This window comes from Phragmites australis, chromosome 22 (genome assembly GCF_958298935.1).
Source record: "Phragmites australis chromosome 22, lpPhrAust1.1, whole genome shotgun sequence".
In the NCBI taxonomy this organism is placed as follows: Eukaryota; Viridiplantae; Streptophyta; class Magnoliopsida; order Poales; family Poaceae; genus Phragmites; species Phragmites australis.
The window spans coordinates 20,235,409-20,250,344 of NC_084942.1; the positions used below are offsets into that span (position 1 = coordinate 20,235,409).

The 14,936-nt window shown below is 45.0% G+C and overlaps 2 protein-coding genes across 2 annotated transcripts; both read right to left on the reverse strand.

Annotated features, from left to right (window-relative positions):
* On the reverse strand, positions 1-1,451 carry LOC133904317 (major allergen Api g 1, isoallergen 1-like). The gene is made up of 2 exons (XM_062345785.1): positions 1,182-1,451; positions 1-587 (listed from the first exon to the last, which is right to left on the reverse strand). Exons 1-2 carry the CDS (start codon positions 1,363-1,365, stop codon positions 286-288), a joined length of 486 nt encoding a protein of 161 aa, XP_062201769.1. The 5' UTR covers positions 1,366-1,451; the 3' UTR covers positions 1-285.
* Positions 1,452-10,649: 9,198 nt separating this feature from the next.
* Positions 10,650-14,517, reverse strand: LOC133905287 (probable polygalacturonase). Its single transcript, XM_062347045.1, has 6 exons — positions 14,218-14,517; positions 13,551-13,862; positions 12,418-12,538; positions 12,165-12,339; positions 11,989-12,059; positions 10,650-11,649 (listed from the first exon to the last, which is right to left on the reverse strand). The coding sequence occupies exons 1-6, from the start codon at positions 14,227-14,229 to the stop codon at positions 10,979-10,981; spliced, it is 1,362 nt and encodes a 453-aa protein (XP_062203029.1). The 5' UTR covers positions 14,230-14,517; the 3' UTR covers positions 10,650-10,978.
* Positions 14,518-14,936: the final 419 nt, after the last annotated feature.

Below are 14,936 nucleotides of genomic sequence, written 5' to 3' on the forward strand. Positions count from 1 at the left end.
GAACTAATCCGCCAACCACACCACACACATCTTTATTCATGAAGCAAAATGCTCTCATGAGCACTGAACACACATACAAGACACAACAAGCACAAAGCATACAACATAAACTCTTCTCACAAACTCAAACCGATTTAACTCTCCTCACAAGCACAATCAACAAACCAAACCGAGGATCAACTCCTCCGATTACAATTACACACCAAATACACACTGCATCAAGATCATACTTGCAATTAACACGGATTTCTGCGACGATTTATTTGCGACGTTGATCGGTCTCGATCAGGCGTACTCCTCGGGGTGCGCAACGAGGTAGGCCTCCACCTTCTTGACGATGCCGAGGTAGCCCTGCGCGACCGTCGCCTGGTCCTCCGGCGAGAGTGGCGCGCCGTCCAGCCGCTCATACTCGATTGTGAACTTGGCCAGGCACGCGCCCTTGCCGGCGGGCTCCACCCGCACCTCCATCACCTGCGACTTGAGCTGCGCGCTCACCTTGCCGCCCTCCAGCACTTCCGTCTTCAGCACGCGCGCTGCGCTGTCTTTCGCTAGCACGCGGGTCTTGAACACCGTCGCCTCACCCACGGCTGCACGGAATTCATTTCCAGTTAATTTCAGAAGAAAAGAGAAGTGCTAAACATTCTACGCTTGAGAACGGGTATTTTGTCAAGCGACTACGCACAACCATCCAATCTAACGGTATCTAATCATCTTCTTTGTTCGTTATTTCTCACCGTGCTTCTTTCTCCTGATGATGTCATGGTAAGCTCTCTTGCCCCGCCTGATTCTGATTGTCTCCAGCGGCTCTCCTATCGTCGGATCTGCGTCCACTACCAATCGCTGCGCTAACAACTCTATTTTTCGCACCTCCGCAGCAAACCTCTCCCACTACTCACCTACCACTCTGGCGGCACCACCATCACCCACCTCCAGTCCGACCACCTCTTCAAGCCTCTCTCTAATCCTAGGGTCGCCGATAAACTTCAAAACCCTAAATCTTAACCCCTTTCCTAAAATCGCCGGTGGCAGCCGCGTTCACACGTTCGCCTAGCAGGCGTGTTTTACATGGTTCAAAAGCACAATTTTCTGGTTGCATAAATCGACACCGTGCCAGGACCAGGCGAACGTAGATTCCACGTCACAGCACAGCAATCGCAAATCGTCCACTGTTCCACGCCTACCTGGGTTAAGCTTCATGGTGGTGATGCTGCCGGGCCCGCCGTCCCCATCGATCTCGACGGCGTCGATGAAGCCGGCGCAGGCCTTGGGCAGGAAGACGGACCAGGCGTCGGCGAAGGCCACCTTCCACAGCAGCTCCGCCGACACCGCCACCGCGCACTCCTCGGTGAAGCTGCCGGCAACCATCTTGTCAGTCACTCGTCACACACTGAAGACTGATCACTGATCAGAGAGAGAGGGAGTGTGTGCGCGCCAGAACTGTGAGCAAGCAAGGGGATACTTATAGAGGACTCAGCGAGCAGGCAGAGAGGATTTGATCTGAGCTGCGGGGCCTGGGCACAGGTGGACTTCTGGGACACGAGATTGGACTGCCGAGAACACATGGTCTAGACCTGGAAAATTCAGAGATTGGACTTCCGGTACAAATTTGTACTAACGAGGGCGTCGCAAATTCGGAGGAATTCAGAGTTGGGTGGGATCTAGAAGGGTTGACAAGGAATACTACTTGGCTGCATGTGTTTGGATGATTTTTTTTTTCAGAGAATGGTCATTCAGTAATCCTGTTTGTACTGGCGTATGTACAAATTTGTGTGGATTATGTTCATCCGGGTCGTGGTCGATTTGGGATTCTAGAAGGCTAAGCATATCAGAGCGACCAGATGAAAATATTAGTGTATTTTAATAGAATTTATTCGGCTTTGATAGTGTTTGATCGATGTAGGGGAGAAAAATATGATTTTGTTATTTAGTGGCCAACCGCTACTTAGTCAATTTTCTTTTTAGTTTTTCCTTCCACCTCTTTTCTTTTTTTATTTACTAGGCTTCAGTCGACTGAAATATGGAGATTTCAGTCCATGGCTTGAACACCGGCGCCGATGAGCCTCTTCGCTTGTTGGGTTAGGGGAGGAGGGTTGCCGGATCAGGGTTGTGTTCTGCGGGCTTAGAAGAGAGGTCCTACGAGGTGGTTGGCCCGGTGGAAGAGATGAGCGGCGGGCGGAGCGGTGAGGCAGGGTGTTGCCGGCCGCGGGTGGTGGAGGACGACCAATGGGCGATGGCGGCGGCGGCGGGGAAACTCGAAAATTGACTGGTTAGTGTAGCGGGGGAGGCGGAGAAGCCACCGGGACTGGAGGATGTGGGTGTAGGTGGGGGCGTGAGGACGAGCTTGCGTGCTTGGAGAAGATAGCTGCTGTCAGTATTGCCAGAAGAAGAAGCGTGCATGGCCGTTGGAAGGAGAATGAATGGTTTGGGTGCGTCGACTGAGATATTTCTTGTTTTAAGGCGATTGAGATATAGGTGGTGTTTGGTTCACGTATTTGTAATGGTATCCAATTACAAGGGTAACAGATTGCATTAGATTTGTTTGTTCCAGTCCAGCCGTAATCAAATCACGCTGTAATCGGATACGAACGTGTAGAAAGCCGATACCACTCTCATCCTAGCACAATCGGATCGATACCCATCATCTTCTCCGCACGACATCTTCTGTCTACCGTCCTGTATCGGCTTCCTCCCATCCCCGCCGTCTCCTCACTTCGCCACCACGAGCCCACCCCTTCGGGGTCTTCCTCGCCTCTCCGACTCTGCCTCCTCCACTCCCTGCCACTGCTCCACCTTCACCGTCGTTTCCTACTCCTCGTGGGTGCCATTGTCTTCGCCGACTATGGCAAGCTGCCAATAAGACCGGCAAGACCCAATGGATACAAAAGCATGCATCATGGGCATCCAATCCAATCGGGCTTGGCTGCAACAGCATCGTCGCCACATCCATCAGGTCGCCGCCCATTCAACAGGCTGCAATGGGGTGCCCCACGATTACCTGCAAGCGGATCTGCTTGCCGTCACCGCGGGGCTATGAGCACTTTAGTCATGGAAGAGAATTGTCACCCCGGAGAGCGAGTAGGCCCAACTCCCCACCGACCACTGTATGGGGCCTGCCGCCGGGAGCCCGGGACTCGTCTCCGTGGAGGATGTCCCCTTCTGACTAGAACGAATAACTCAGAAGATTTCAAAACTGTCCCTAATTTTTCTTGTCCCGAATTTGCAAGATCTGAAGTCATTGCTGTCGTTCAGGAGATCTGGGTAGCCCTACTCTGATTCTTGAGTTGTCTGCTGCAGCTTGTTATATCTGTTCTTTTGAATTTCTTGATATGTTCATGCGTTCACTCAGAACATTGCGACGTTCTTTCATTTCGTTATAGAAACAGAACCAAACAAAGTCTTGTTTCACCCCTATTCCCTTTGCAATACCAGTGGAATGTGAAAACGTTTACGTTTGCATTACAGGTTTTGAACCAAACATCACCATAGTCTAACCCTTCCTTTTTTAGCAGCCCATTTGTCCCACGTGGGCTTCTTTTTCACAGGCCTGCTTTTCTCCTCTCCCACACCCCTGCATGTGGGCTTCATTGCTTTTGACAGGCCTCCCTACAGTGGCCTTCATTGCTTCTGGGCCTACTCTCTGATTGTTTTTTCGATTTTTTTTTTCTTTTCTTCCATTTTGTTCACATCCCGTGGCCTCATTGCTTCGCGGGCTTGCTCCACTCAAGGTGCATAGTGCAATTTAGAGTTGTTTTTAATATTTTTTATTACTAATATTTAAATAAATAGACTCATGATGGCTATATTTGTATAAATAGACATCTATCGTCCCTAAAAGAGCTGTAACCCTTTCAGAGGATGGTAAGGATGTTACGGTGGCAGCGTCACCCCTTACTGCTCTCTCAGAGGACGGGTAGGATCCACCCCTGCGTTCGCGGCCGTACCACCCCTTACCGCCCTCTGAGAGGGCAGTTAGTCCTTTTGCCGCCCTCTTAGGGGACGGTTAGCCTAAGACCCCCACCCTCCTCCACCAGTATAAAAAGGTTAAAAATCAGCCATTTAAATCTAAAAAAAAAGAAAGAGAGGGGGAGGAGAGGAGAGGAGAGAGAGGTAACGCAACGAAGCTCTACTGTTTTTGATCTGCTGATTTTGGATCTCGGTTTTTGGTAATTTTTTTAGATTTATATTTTTATTAGTAATTAAAGTACTATTAGATCTAGGGTTTAGCGATATAATATAAGTTATATTATATGAGACATAGGGTTTAGAAAGGTAGGATATGCTGTCTTTTGTAGTATATTGTAAAGATCAATTTCGATATAGTACGATAGCTATCAGATGCATAGTAGTATTTAGAGTATGATAGTTTCGATTATCTAGATTTTACAGAATAATAATGTAAGTAATAATTATAGCTAATTAAAAACTTTATTAAATAGATGGATGGTTAATTAGTTTAAATTTGTTAGTTTGCTTAGGAGCAATATTAAATAAATGTATTATTAGGTGATCATCGTAGTCGGTAATTTTGTTAGAGTTTCGATAATCAGAAGTATAGTTTTTTGGTATTAATATTGGATATATTTTTAGATGTTTCTAGAGATATCCGATAGATTATATTTTCATATATATTATGATGAAGGCAAAAATTAGTTATGGTCATAGCGGTGTAGCTCTCTAGATTTCAGCATGTCGTTAAGGGACTCAGTAGAGCTAATGAGAGGACTATAGTGGGCGTGTGCAAGTGGTTGATGCATCATTTTCAACTAGATCCTCAGCAACATGAGCTTAAGTTGAGAGTTGTGCTAAGCCATGCTACTCGAGAGTACTTTGGGGAGCTCGTCCCGATTAATGCGACATCTACTTGGAGGCAGTACGTATATATACCATGTGAACGTGGTCTTCCTCTTATGTGCTAGCTGAGACGTACCAAAAGGATCCAACAGAGATAAACTTTGTGTAAGCAGTAGCAGGAACAAGTCAGACAGTGGTGGATGAAGCAGACTCGACAACTGTAGGGGACGAGTAAGATATTGGGGATATGCGTGAGATGCAACCTAGCGCTATAGCTGATGAGGGGGAGCACATCCCTAACATAATTGAAGAGATGAAGGATCAAGAGCTGTAGGAAGCTATTGCCGATGAGGATTCATCCGACGAGGTGGGAAATGCTCCTGTTCCTGCAGAGTGAAGGAATCAAAAATTTTCAAAACTAGTGGTGAGTGAAGGTCATCAGACACCTTGGAAATATTATGAGAATGAGGTGTCACATGGTGCTATGTACCCTTGTAAGTAGGTTGTTATTGATCCAGTGAAATTCTGGTCGCTGTCTCTTCTGAGGTAGTTCAAGGTTGTGAAGTCGAGCAAAAGGGAGTACAACGTCAAGTGTTTGGTGCCTAATTGTCCATAGCGGGTGCACGTATTCAGGGGGAAGTGGGTTGACTACTGGAAGTGCTTAATAGTTAGGGAGCATAATTGTTACATTGAGGAAATAAAGTTCTCTCACCGGAATCTGTCATCTGCTTTTGTTGGCAATGTTATGTATGGAGAGATTATGAACAACCTAAAGTATGAGCCACGATCAATAATTCATGCTATTAAGGAAATGTTCCAGTACACAATAAACTACGTCAAGGCATGGAGGACGAAACAGAAGGCTATTGAGATGAGGTTTGGGACATACGAAGATTCATATGATAACCTACCACGTCAACTAGCCACAATATGTGCGAGAAATTCTGAAAGTTACTTTGACATCAAGCATTACCCCTTGACTGATGTGAAGTATAGCGGGAAGCGAGTATTGTAATGTGCCTTTTTTACATTTATGACAACCATCAAGACATTTAGGCACTGTTGACCCATCATTTGCTTGGACAGGATGTTCCTCACTGGGAAGTATAAATGACAGATATTGTCTGTAATTGGAGTAGACGGGAACAACCAAGTCATGACACTAGGGTTTGCCTTCGTGGAGAGTGAGAATAGGGAGAGCTGGTATTTGTTCCTTGAGCGGGTGAAGCATGCTATTGTTTTGGACCGGCCTGATGTATGTTTGATTCATGATAGACATGTACAGCTGTTGCAGGTTTTGCTGGATATGCAATACGGTAGTGTTCAATGGTGTGTAAGAGCAAAGTGGTACGACTTGAAGAGCAGGTGGTGCATGATGCATATAGGTCTAAACTTTTACAGACAATTAAAAAATAAGGACTTGATGAATCTTTTTAAGAAATTGTGCACCCAAAACCAGCAGAGAAAGTTCAACGCACTATGGGCAAGACTAAACGAACTAACCATGAAGTAAACAACTGAGCTAGGAGACACTGGAGATGACCCGATTGCTCTTGGACTCATCCCAACAGATACTCCCCAGATAGTAAGGAGGTCAGGGTCAGCTGTTAGAAACTTTTCGTAGTGGATACAAAATGAGCCAAGAGAGAAATGAGCATTGATGTACGATATTGGAGGAGAAAAGTATGGGATAATGATAACTAATCTTGCCGAGATCTACAACTAGGTCGTGCGGGGTATGAAGTCCCTCCCACTTGTTAGAATTGTTGAAGGTATTATGCATGAGACTTGTAGATATTCCATTGATCGCTACGCAGCTGCTTCAAAGGCAATAGAAGATAACCGTATGCTGGATGGATCGATGCTATGTGAGTATATGGAGAAGGCCACAAAGAAGGCACATATGCACCGCGCCAATCAGGAGGGAACTGTGGAGCACATGTTCAATGTCTTGTGCCGTGATAAGGGTCGTAGGGGTGACAGACGTGAGCACCACATGCAAGAGTGCGTGCTTAGGATTGGAACATGCATCTGTATGTGCCAGAAACCACAATTGTTACACAGGCCGTGTAAACACGTCATAGCTACATGTGGGGAGAACAATATGCTACATAGATAATATATTTCTCACTACTTTATGAAGGATCAGATACTGAACATATGGAACTATGAGCTTTATGGCTACGATATTATTGATATGTTTACAAGTAATCCAGATCCCTCACGAATCTATGTGCCAGACTTTGAGAGGATAAAGTACACACAAGGACGTTGACAAACTCAGCTGATTCAAAATGATATGGATGAATTCGAGGTGGGTCCAAGGGTGAATCGATGCAACAAGTGCGATGAAATAGGTCACCATACAAGTACTATCCGAAAAATGCACCTAGTGTGTAGATGAGGTTATGACGACGATCAAGTGTCAATGTATTTAGCGTATCTCGATATTATATTTTTAAGGTTTTCGCCTTACATATGTACGTTGCATTTGAACCTTCCATTTGTATTTGATTGTGTACTTATATATTGTAATATGTTCATGTAACTTTGTGTACGTGTATGTTATATGCTGTTCACGTAACTGTGTGTATACTTTTATGTAACAAACTGTTTATATTTTGTTTCAATATAGATATGACGCAACCACCGACCCTCGAGCTTCTTGACCCTGCAGTGAACAAGAAGCACCGCAACTTCTTGTCTGTCGTTCACCAGACAGAGTTAGTAGTTTTCCGACCATGTGGCCCTGGGGAGCTACTTACGATCGACGATCGTTGGAAGCACCGGTATATCGCTAATTAGTTACGTATGTGCCTGTTTATTTATTTATTACATGCTCTACATACACTTTATATTCAAAATGATTGAGGTTGACAGCATCTGGACTCCTATTGATGTGTCATTTGGTGGAGGCCCAAGTGACAGAGAACACTAAGGCAGCGACAAGGCGATTCTATTTTGACCGCTCGTTGATAGCTACACTGGTCGACCGGTGGAGGCCTGAGACCCATACTTTCCACCTCCCCTGCGGCGAGATGGCTCCAACATTGCGGGACATAGGTTACCTGTTAGGCTTACCTTGCGCCGGAGCCACCACTGGAGTCATTGACGTGGATGTAGATTGGATGAACGTCATGCACCAGTGGTTTGCCCCTATTCAGCGGACGGACAACGCACCCACCTACGTGCTTGAGTTCCTGTCGGATCCGCGAGGGCCCACGAAGAAGTGGAACCTCCAGTTCCAGGTACCTTGCAATTTACCTTCCCATTTACTTTACGATTTCAAAGATATTTTACTCATCGTCATTTGCATTACTTCAACCCTGCATACATCCACCCGGACACCGGTGTGTACTCGGTCTCGAGGCACTTGAAGGCCTATCTGCTTTGGTTGTTCGGCTGGCTTATGTTCACCAGCAGCCAAGGTCACCTGGTGTCGAGGACCCTTGTTCCGTACATGAGTTGGATCGTAGATGCGGAGCCCGATGATGTCCCCCAGTTGATCTAGGCCTCCGCTATCCTAGCGGTGACATATTGGGCTTTGTGCGACACGTGCACGAAGAAGGAGCCACAACCCACATTTGTTGGGTGCCCACTATTGCTGTAGTTGTGGTCGTATGAGCGGTTCACGATTGGCCAGTCCGTTGTAGACCAGTCCCCGTATATTGAGGAATGGTACGAGGAACCCGAGGAGGACGGACCCACGATGGGCTCGCATCACTCAATTAAAAGATGGATATAGCAAAGGAGATAAAATGAAACATATATCGCCTAATTTTTTCTTCACCCATGATCTTCAAAATAGTGATATTATAGTTCAAGTGAGAATCTAGCAGACTTATTCACGAAGGCACTCCCCACTTTAGTATTCAAGAAATTGAATCATGATGTTAGGCTGCGGTGACTTAAAGATATTAAGTGATATTGTCATTAGAGGGGTGAATATATGTGTACTTTTTTTCACTTGATCATGGTTTTTCCCACTATTTTTTTTTCTTGGTAAGATTTTTAACGAGGCATACATATTCACGATTAATGGACATCTAAGGAGGAGTGTTATGAAATCTTTATTTATATGGATATCCATAACCTCTATACTATCAAATCTTTAACCTTCACAGCATTAGTGATGTAGTGCCCTAAGCATCAATTCTTGAAATACTGTTGTTCAATCCTCCCACTCCTATATAGCTATATATACATAAGAGCTTGCATGCATCTAAGACGCGATAATAAGAACATATAATATTATCTCCCACTCTCTTTGTTATCTACATTCTTGCACACTAATTTTTGATATTCAATAAGTAGTTAGTATACAACACAACACATTTTTTTTCTTTTCTTTCCTTTTAGTTTTGATTTGCATTTTTTCCTAGAAAATAAAAGAGCCAACACAACTTTGTTAAATCCTCTCAGCATATAACATGTTGGCACCCATTGGAATATCTTAGGATAGCATTTATTCATCACCAATACTCTTGGATGCTACTTTAAAAAAAAAAACCAAAACTCTTGGATGCCTGCCGGTCATCCTGTTGGTCCCATATTTGTCATCAAGGTGGTCGGACGCATCATTATAAGGTCACCCCACAAACCCTTTCTTTTTTTCTGATTGAACCCAATTTTAATTTTCCCTGTTTTTGCACTGGAGGCGAACAAAATTTGAACAGCAGTAGTTCTACTGGTGCAACTCAGGTGCAAATGGCGCAAATTCACTAGAAACCTTACCTAGAAGTTCTAAAAAATTCTGAAAAAGTCATGAGTTGTGCGTAAGTTTATATTCTACAACCATGCAAAATTTGAAGTTCAAAGTAGATATAGTTTGAAAGATATATAAAAAAAAGACAAATTTCAAGCGTAGGACAAAATTTGTCACATAGTGCTATTGCACCTGAAATTTGTCCTTTTTTTTTAATCCTACAAACCAGATCGAATTGGACCTTAAAATTTTGCATGGATGTAGATCATTATCTCACCTATAACTTCGAAATTTTTGAAAACTTCTAAGTAGGGTTTCTAGAGAATTTGTACCATTTGCAATAATTGACCCATTTACCCTCACCAGTAAAAACACTGAAATAAGCAGTTGCCGTAACTGAACCTGCAGCAGCTGTGCATTCAATCATAGAATAGGTAATCCACTCCTTACCTTGACTGCCTGGAGAGCCATCTGAAATTCTGAGCCTCTTTTGGATTTATCTTGTACGGTGATTTGTTGCATCACATGATCAGTCTGTTCAGTTTTTGACAAACTGGGAAACTGGTATCCAATGCTATTCTTTCTTTTCAGATGGCATTCTGTTCTCTGCAATTCTACTTACCTTTCACGAATTGATGAGACAGAGACGAAAACAGTGTAGCTCCAGTGGTAAGTGTGCTTCAAGACTTACTGCAGTACAAAGTTTTTTAATGGCATTTTGGCATCATGGGATTACGCTGCAGTCAGTGTGCAGTCTTGACAAGCACAGCCGGTTGCACATGCTGCTCAACTGAAGCCAGATGAGTACAAGAAACACCACCATCACCAGCTAACCATCAATGCCAGCATCCTACACGGCTTTGTTCATCTTGTGCTTGGCTACAAGAGAGAAGATGCAGCTGAAGCTTGCATAAATGGCAACCCAGGAATGGAGCCAGCTCATCGGCCCGTGGCATGACGACAAAGCGAAGCTAATAAAGCCTCCAGGAGGGCACAAAGGAGGCCACCAACATCAGTCCAACAACTCCATTGACACCAATTTATTGGCAGCAAGGAGCTGCCCTGGCCCTCAAAAGCCAGCCTGTGAATTCCAGGATAACATGTGATGTTGCTGTGTTGGATGCCCACAAGATGATAGGATGGATGTGCAGGGTGACTTAATCATGATGTGTTTATTTTATGACAATTTAACAACTGTATGAAGCAACTCTCTGGACTCAACTCCTAGTACCACAAAATTTTTCTTACAGATTGAATGAAGAAATTTTAACTGTACAACCAAACAGCTCGCTGTCGATAACCTGCCAGGATTGCTCACCAAGAACGCAACACAGACTGCAATTTGAGCCTCAAAGCTGACTGTAGGAAAGTGAATGATTCTTTTGACGCGGCTATTTTAAAAGAGTTTGGGGAGGGAAAAGCTAGATTCTCTGAATTGTACAAGGAATAAACAAGGAAAGGATCACTTTGTACTCTATGCATTTACGCTTCTGCAATGGCATGGTAGCTAGGGAGGGAGAAGCAGATGGAAGAATTCGAGGATGGATTATGGAGGTCTAAGCAAGGCTCAGGAAATACCAACTCGGAGTATCCAGAAATGTTGGAGCAAGACCAAGAGGTGGAGTTGGCTGAATCAGCTAAGGAGAAATTGATATTGGAGAGGCAGATATTGGTGAATGGATCGCCAACAATTCCTGACAAAATGCCTGCGACCGAGATTTTTGTTCCAACCATGTTCTTCAGGGTGATTCGATTAATCACTGGGAATGCAGCCGGATCAAAATGGTCATCTGGGTGGCTTGACCAATCACCGGTGAACGCAATGGCAACATTAACATCTTCCATTTGGACATCTGAGATTACTGCATCTCTCATATAACCTCCGCGGCCTTGTGCAGTCTTGAAGAAGATGCCTTTGGAGGAACCATGGATACGGAGGTGATTGACATGCACATCCGAGATCCCGCCAGACATCTCGCTCCCAAATGCAAGAGCAGCTCCTAATGAAGATTGGAGATCCACTCTTCTAATGTGAATGTCTGAGGTTGGCCTTCCAAAAGTAATGCCATAGTTGTCCCACCCACTTTTCAATGAGATGGCATCATGGCTAACGCTAATGCTGCTGTCTTCAATGCACACATTTGAGCATGAATCTACAGAAAGAACAATGCAGAAATGAGTCAACTTTAAGCCATGGTTCTGCAGCAGATCAACCTAGGTAGATCATGTGTAAAGTGAATAACATGTAAGCAATAATCACAGGAGATTTTTCTTGCTGTCTCCATCTGAGCGGAATCACTGATCTTGTTTTCAGATAAATCACTTGAATTTACTAGCTTCTCAAAACATATCCAAATAACATAATCACAACTTAAACTAGCTGTAACTAGGATAGTAGGATATGCATCCAACCAAAAGCTAATGGATGATATTGAGGTAAATAAAAATGCACACTAAAGTAAGGAATGCATGACGATCAAATGCAGCGTTACCTGGAACAATCCCATCAATGAGTGGAGCATCTGCTGAAGTCTGAATTGTGATATTATGGACCACTACATTGCTGGTGAAAATGCAATAAAAGCATGTCTGTAAATAATTTGGCAATCCATATCTCAAACATTAAGTAGAATGGGGTGGAGCTAGTTTTTTAAAAATGTCAGAATACCTGCAATACACCGGATGTATACTCCATGCAGGGGAATTTAAGAATGCCAAGTTTGAAATCACAATTTCTTCAGAATCCACAAACTCAACAAGATGTGGGCGGCTATAGTTCAACTTATTAGAGCGAAGCCAGTTCCACCATGTCGAACCCTGGCCATCTATGGTTCCATTGTTTCCTGGAACAAGTATATTTAGTATCCAAAACAAACAACAACCAAATAAAATCCGGATGTGTCTCAGAAGATTGTAACTACCAGTAATTATGACATCAATCAGATTCTGCCCATTTATTAAGCTGCGATGTCTCGGACCAGGAAGGTCAATTCCTTGGCCATATGATGGCAAAGGTTCCACAATTGGCCATTGTGACAACTCCTGGTAAAAATGCAAATGCATACAATTAATTCAAATATTTCATTTACAGTAAGTAGGGTATCATTTCCCACAACTAAAAGAAAGAAATGAAGGGCATATGAAGATGTGTTCGCGTTTTTTTGGGCAAAAAAAGAAGATGTGTTCGCATTTAACTATTTTGTGATTCACATCGTCTGCAAAAGATTGCAGAGTACTATCTCTTGTTCACAACATTTCAAACTTGACGAGAATGCAATGAAACATAAGCTAAGCATGTCCTTACCATGCATGAAACTATATATAACAGACAAACAATCCCAATCAGCATGGTAGCACTACAACCAATTGCGGTAGGATTACAGAAAGCATCTTGGCTTCAAAACAATGCAACGTGATTTGTCTTTCCTTAGCTACTGCCCTCACATCGATAGCTACATGTCGCCCTCCAATACTCTCATCTATTAGGAAAGACAAAAGGAATAACTGGACAGTCCTCAATTGCATACTACACTATCAAAGGCCTCAGAGAATAAGGAATTAAAAAGTACTTCCTGAATATGTGCAAGATAAAAACGTCTTACTCACAAGTAACTGTTTTCCAGGTAAAACCATCACATTCGACACTTACTAGAAGGCTAGAAACATGTTAAAATCACTCCAATGGGACATCTTCCACCAACCATATCCAAACAAACGCATGACCTAGCCACTAGAACTATGCCGGGTCGCTGGCAACTCTCATTGCAAATGCAACCGAAAACGATAGGTAAACCAGCATTCATGCAACAATACCCCATCTGTTCAGCCTCTGCATCTCCAATTCTCCATCAAGTAGGTGAATTGATGGCCAAACCAACATGCTCCACACCTACTGCCGATGCAAAACGAAAATAGGTGTCTTAAACTAATCTATGAAATAGGAGTCCACTCCAACCAATGGCATTGCAAAATGTTCATGCTGATCAGACGGAAAAAGCTTGGTTTAAAAATATCAAACGAAAAAAGGAATTTGGGCAACAATGCGGTGGGCAACCTGGGCGCCGACGATGACGGCGCCCGTCTCCAGGAAGAGGGTGAGGTGGCTAGTGAGGTTGAAGCTGCCGGTGAGCCACCGCCCCTTGGGCACGTACAGCTGCGCGCCGCCCTTGTCGGCGAAGGACCGCAGGTAGAAGACGGCGTTCTGGAAGGACACCGTGTTCAGGGTGACGCCGTCGCCGACGGCCCCGAACTCGGTGATCGTCACGCTGTGCGGCCGCGTCGGCGCGCTCCGACCACGCCGCGCGCACTGCGGCTCCGCCTCCGCCCGGGCGAGGCCGAGGACCGCCGCCAAAATTGCCAGATACACCTGCAAGCACCACATCAGCAAAAGCACAGCGACCAGTCAGTGCTCAGTACTACCACTGCTCCCATGAATCCAGCACGAAAGCTTCACACTCCCAGATAGATCAGAGAAGCAAACACGCAAGAAAAGCGTGTTTAATCGCAAGATCTCAAGGGGAGCCGCCTCCACAGGAAGATCTCGATTTGGGGGAACGAAACAGAGCAAATCAAGAACAGTATGGCCCCCCAGCTCCACACAGCACCAAACGACAATCCAAGAAAACCATTTGGCAGGAGACCGCCGCGAGCAAGAAAAGAGGCTCCTTTTGCGTAGGAAACCCACGGAGAATTCAACCGAGGTGGTGATCAGACATACTTACTAGCTTCATCATGAGTCCCCCCCTTTGCGGCGGAAGGGAGGAGAGTGGAGCGGCGAATCAGGACGGGAGAGTCAGAGGAGACGAAGCTCCGACAAGCGCAGGAGGGGGAGACGAGTAATTCGCTTGGGATTGAGGGAGAGAGGAGTTGGCGCAGGAGAGAGGGAGAGAGAAGAGAGAGTGGACGAGGTGGAAGAAGAAGCTTAAGAGCACGGGAGGTTTTGCAATCCTGCGTTATGTTACAGCTGGAGTCACTGAGGAGCATTTCCCGTCCTAACATTTTTTTCCCACGCCTCCTAAAATTTAGAAGCGAAATCAGACGACGGGTTAGCGGTAGGGTTAAGGTTTTGGGTTGTCGATGATTGATTCCTGGTAGGCGATAGGTTTAAAGAAAGGTATATGACAGTAGGTTTATTTGCTGAAGAAGGTGGGTGTGGGGCAGAGCGGTAAGGTGATGAGGATACTATCGATCATGGGCGACGGAGGATGGCCGGTAGGTAGGAGCAGAGATAGTGGCGGAGGTGAGTGGAGACGATCCAGTGAAACGGGTTTAGTGCGGCGGCGGATCCGATGGCGGGAGCACCACCGGAGATGGGTGGAGGAGGGTAGGAGGTGGGGGTGAAGATCCGGTGGTGGGAGGTATCGACGCGGTGAGGCAGGAGGTGAGTGGAGATGGTTAAAGGTTGAAGATGCATGAGGGTTGTTGGATCATATTTGATGGC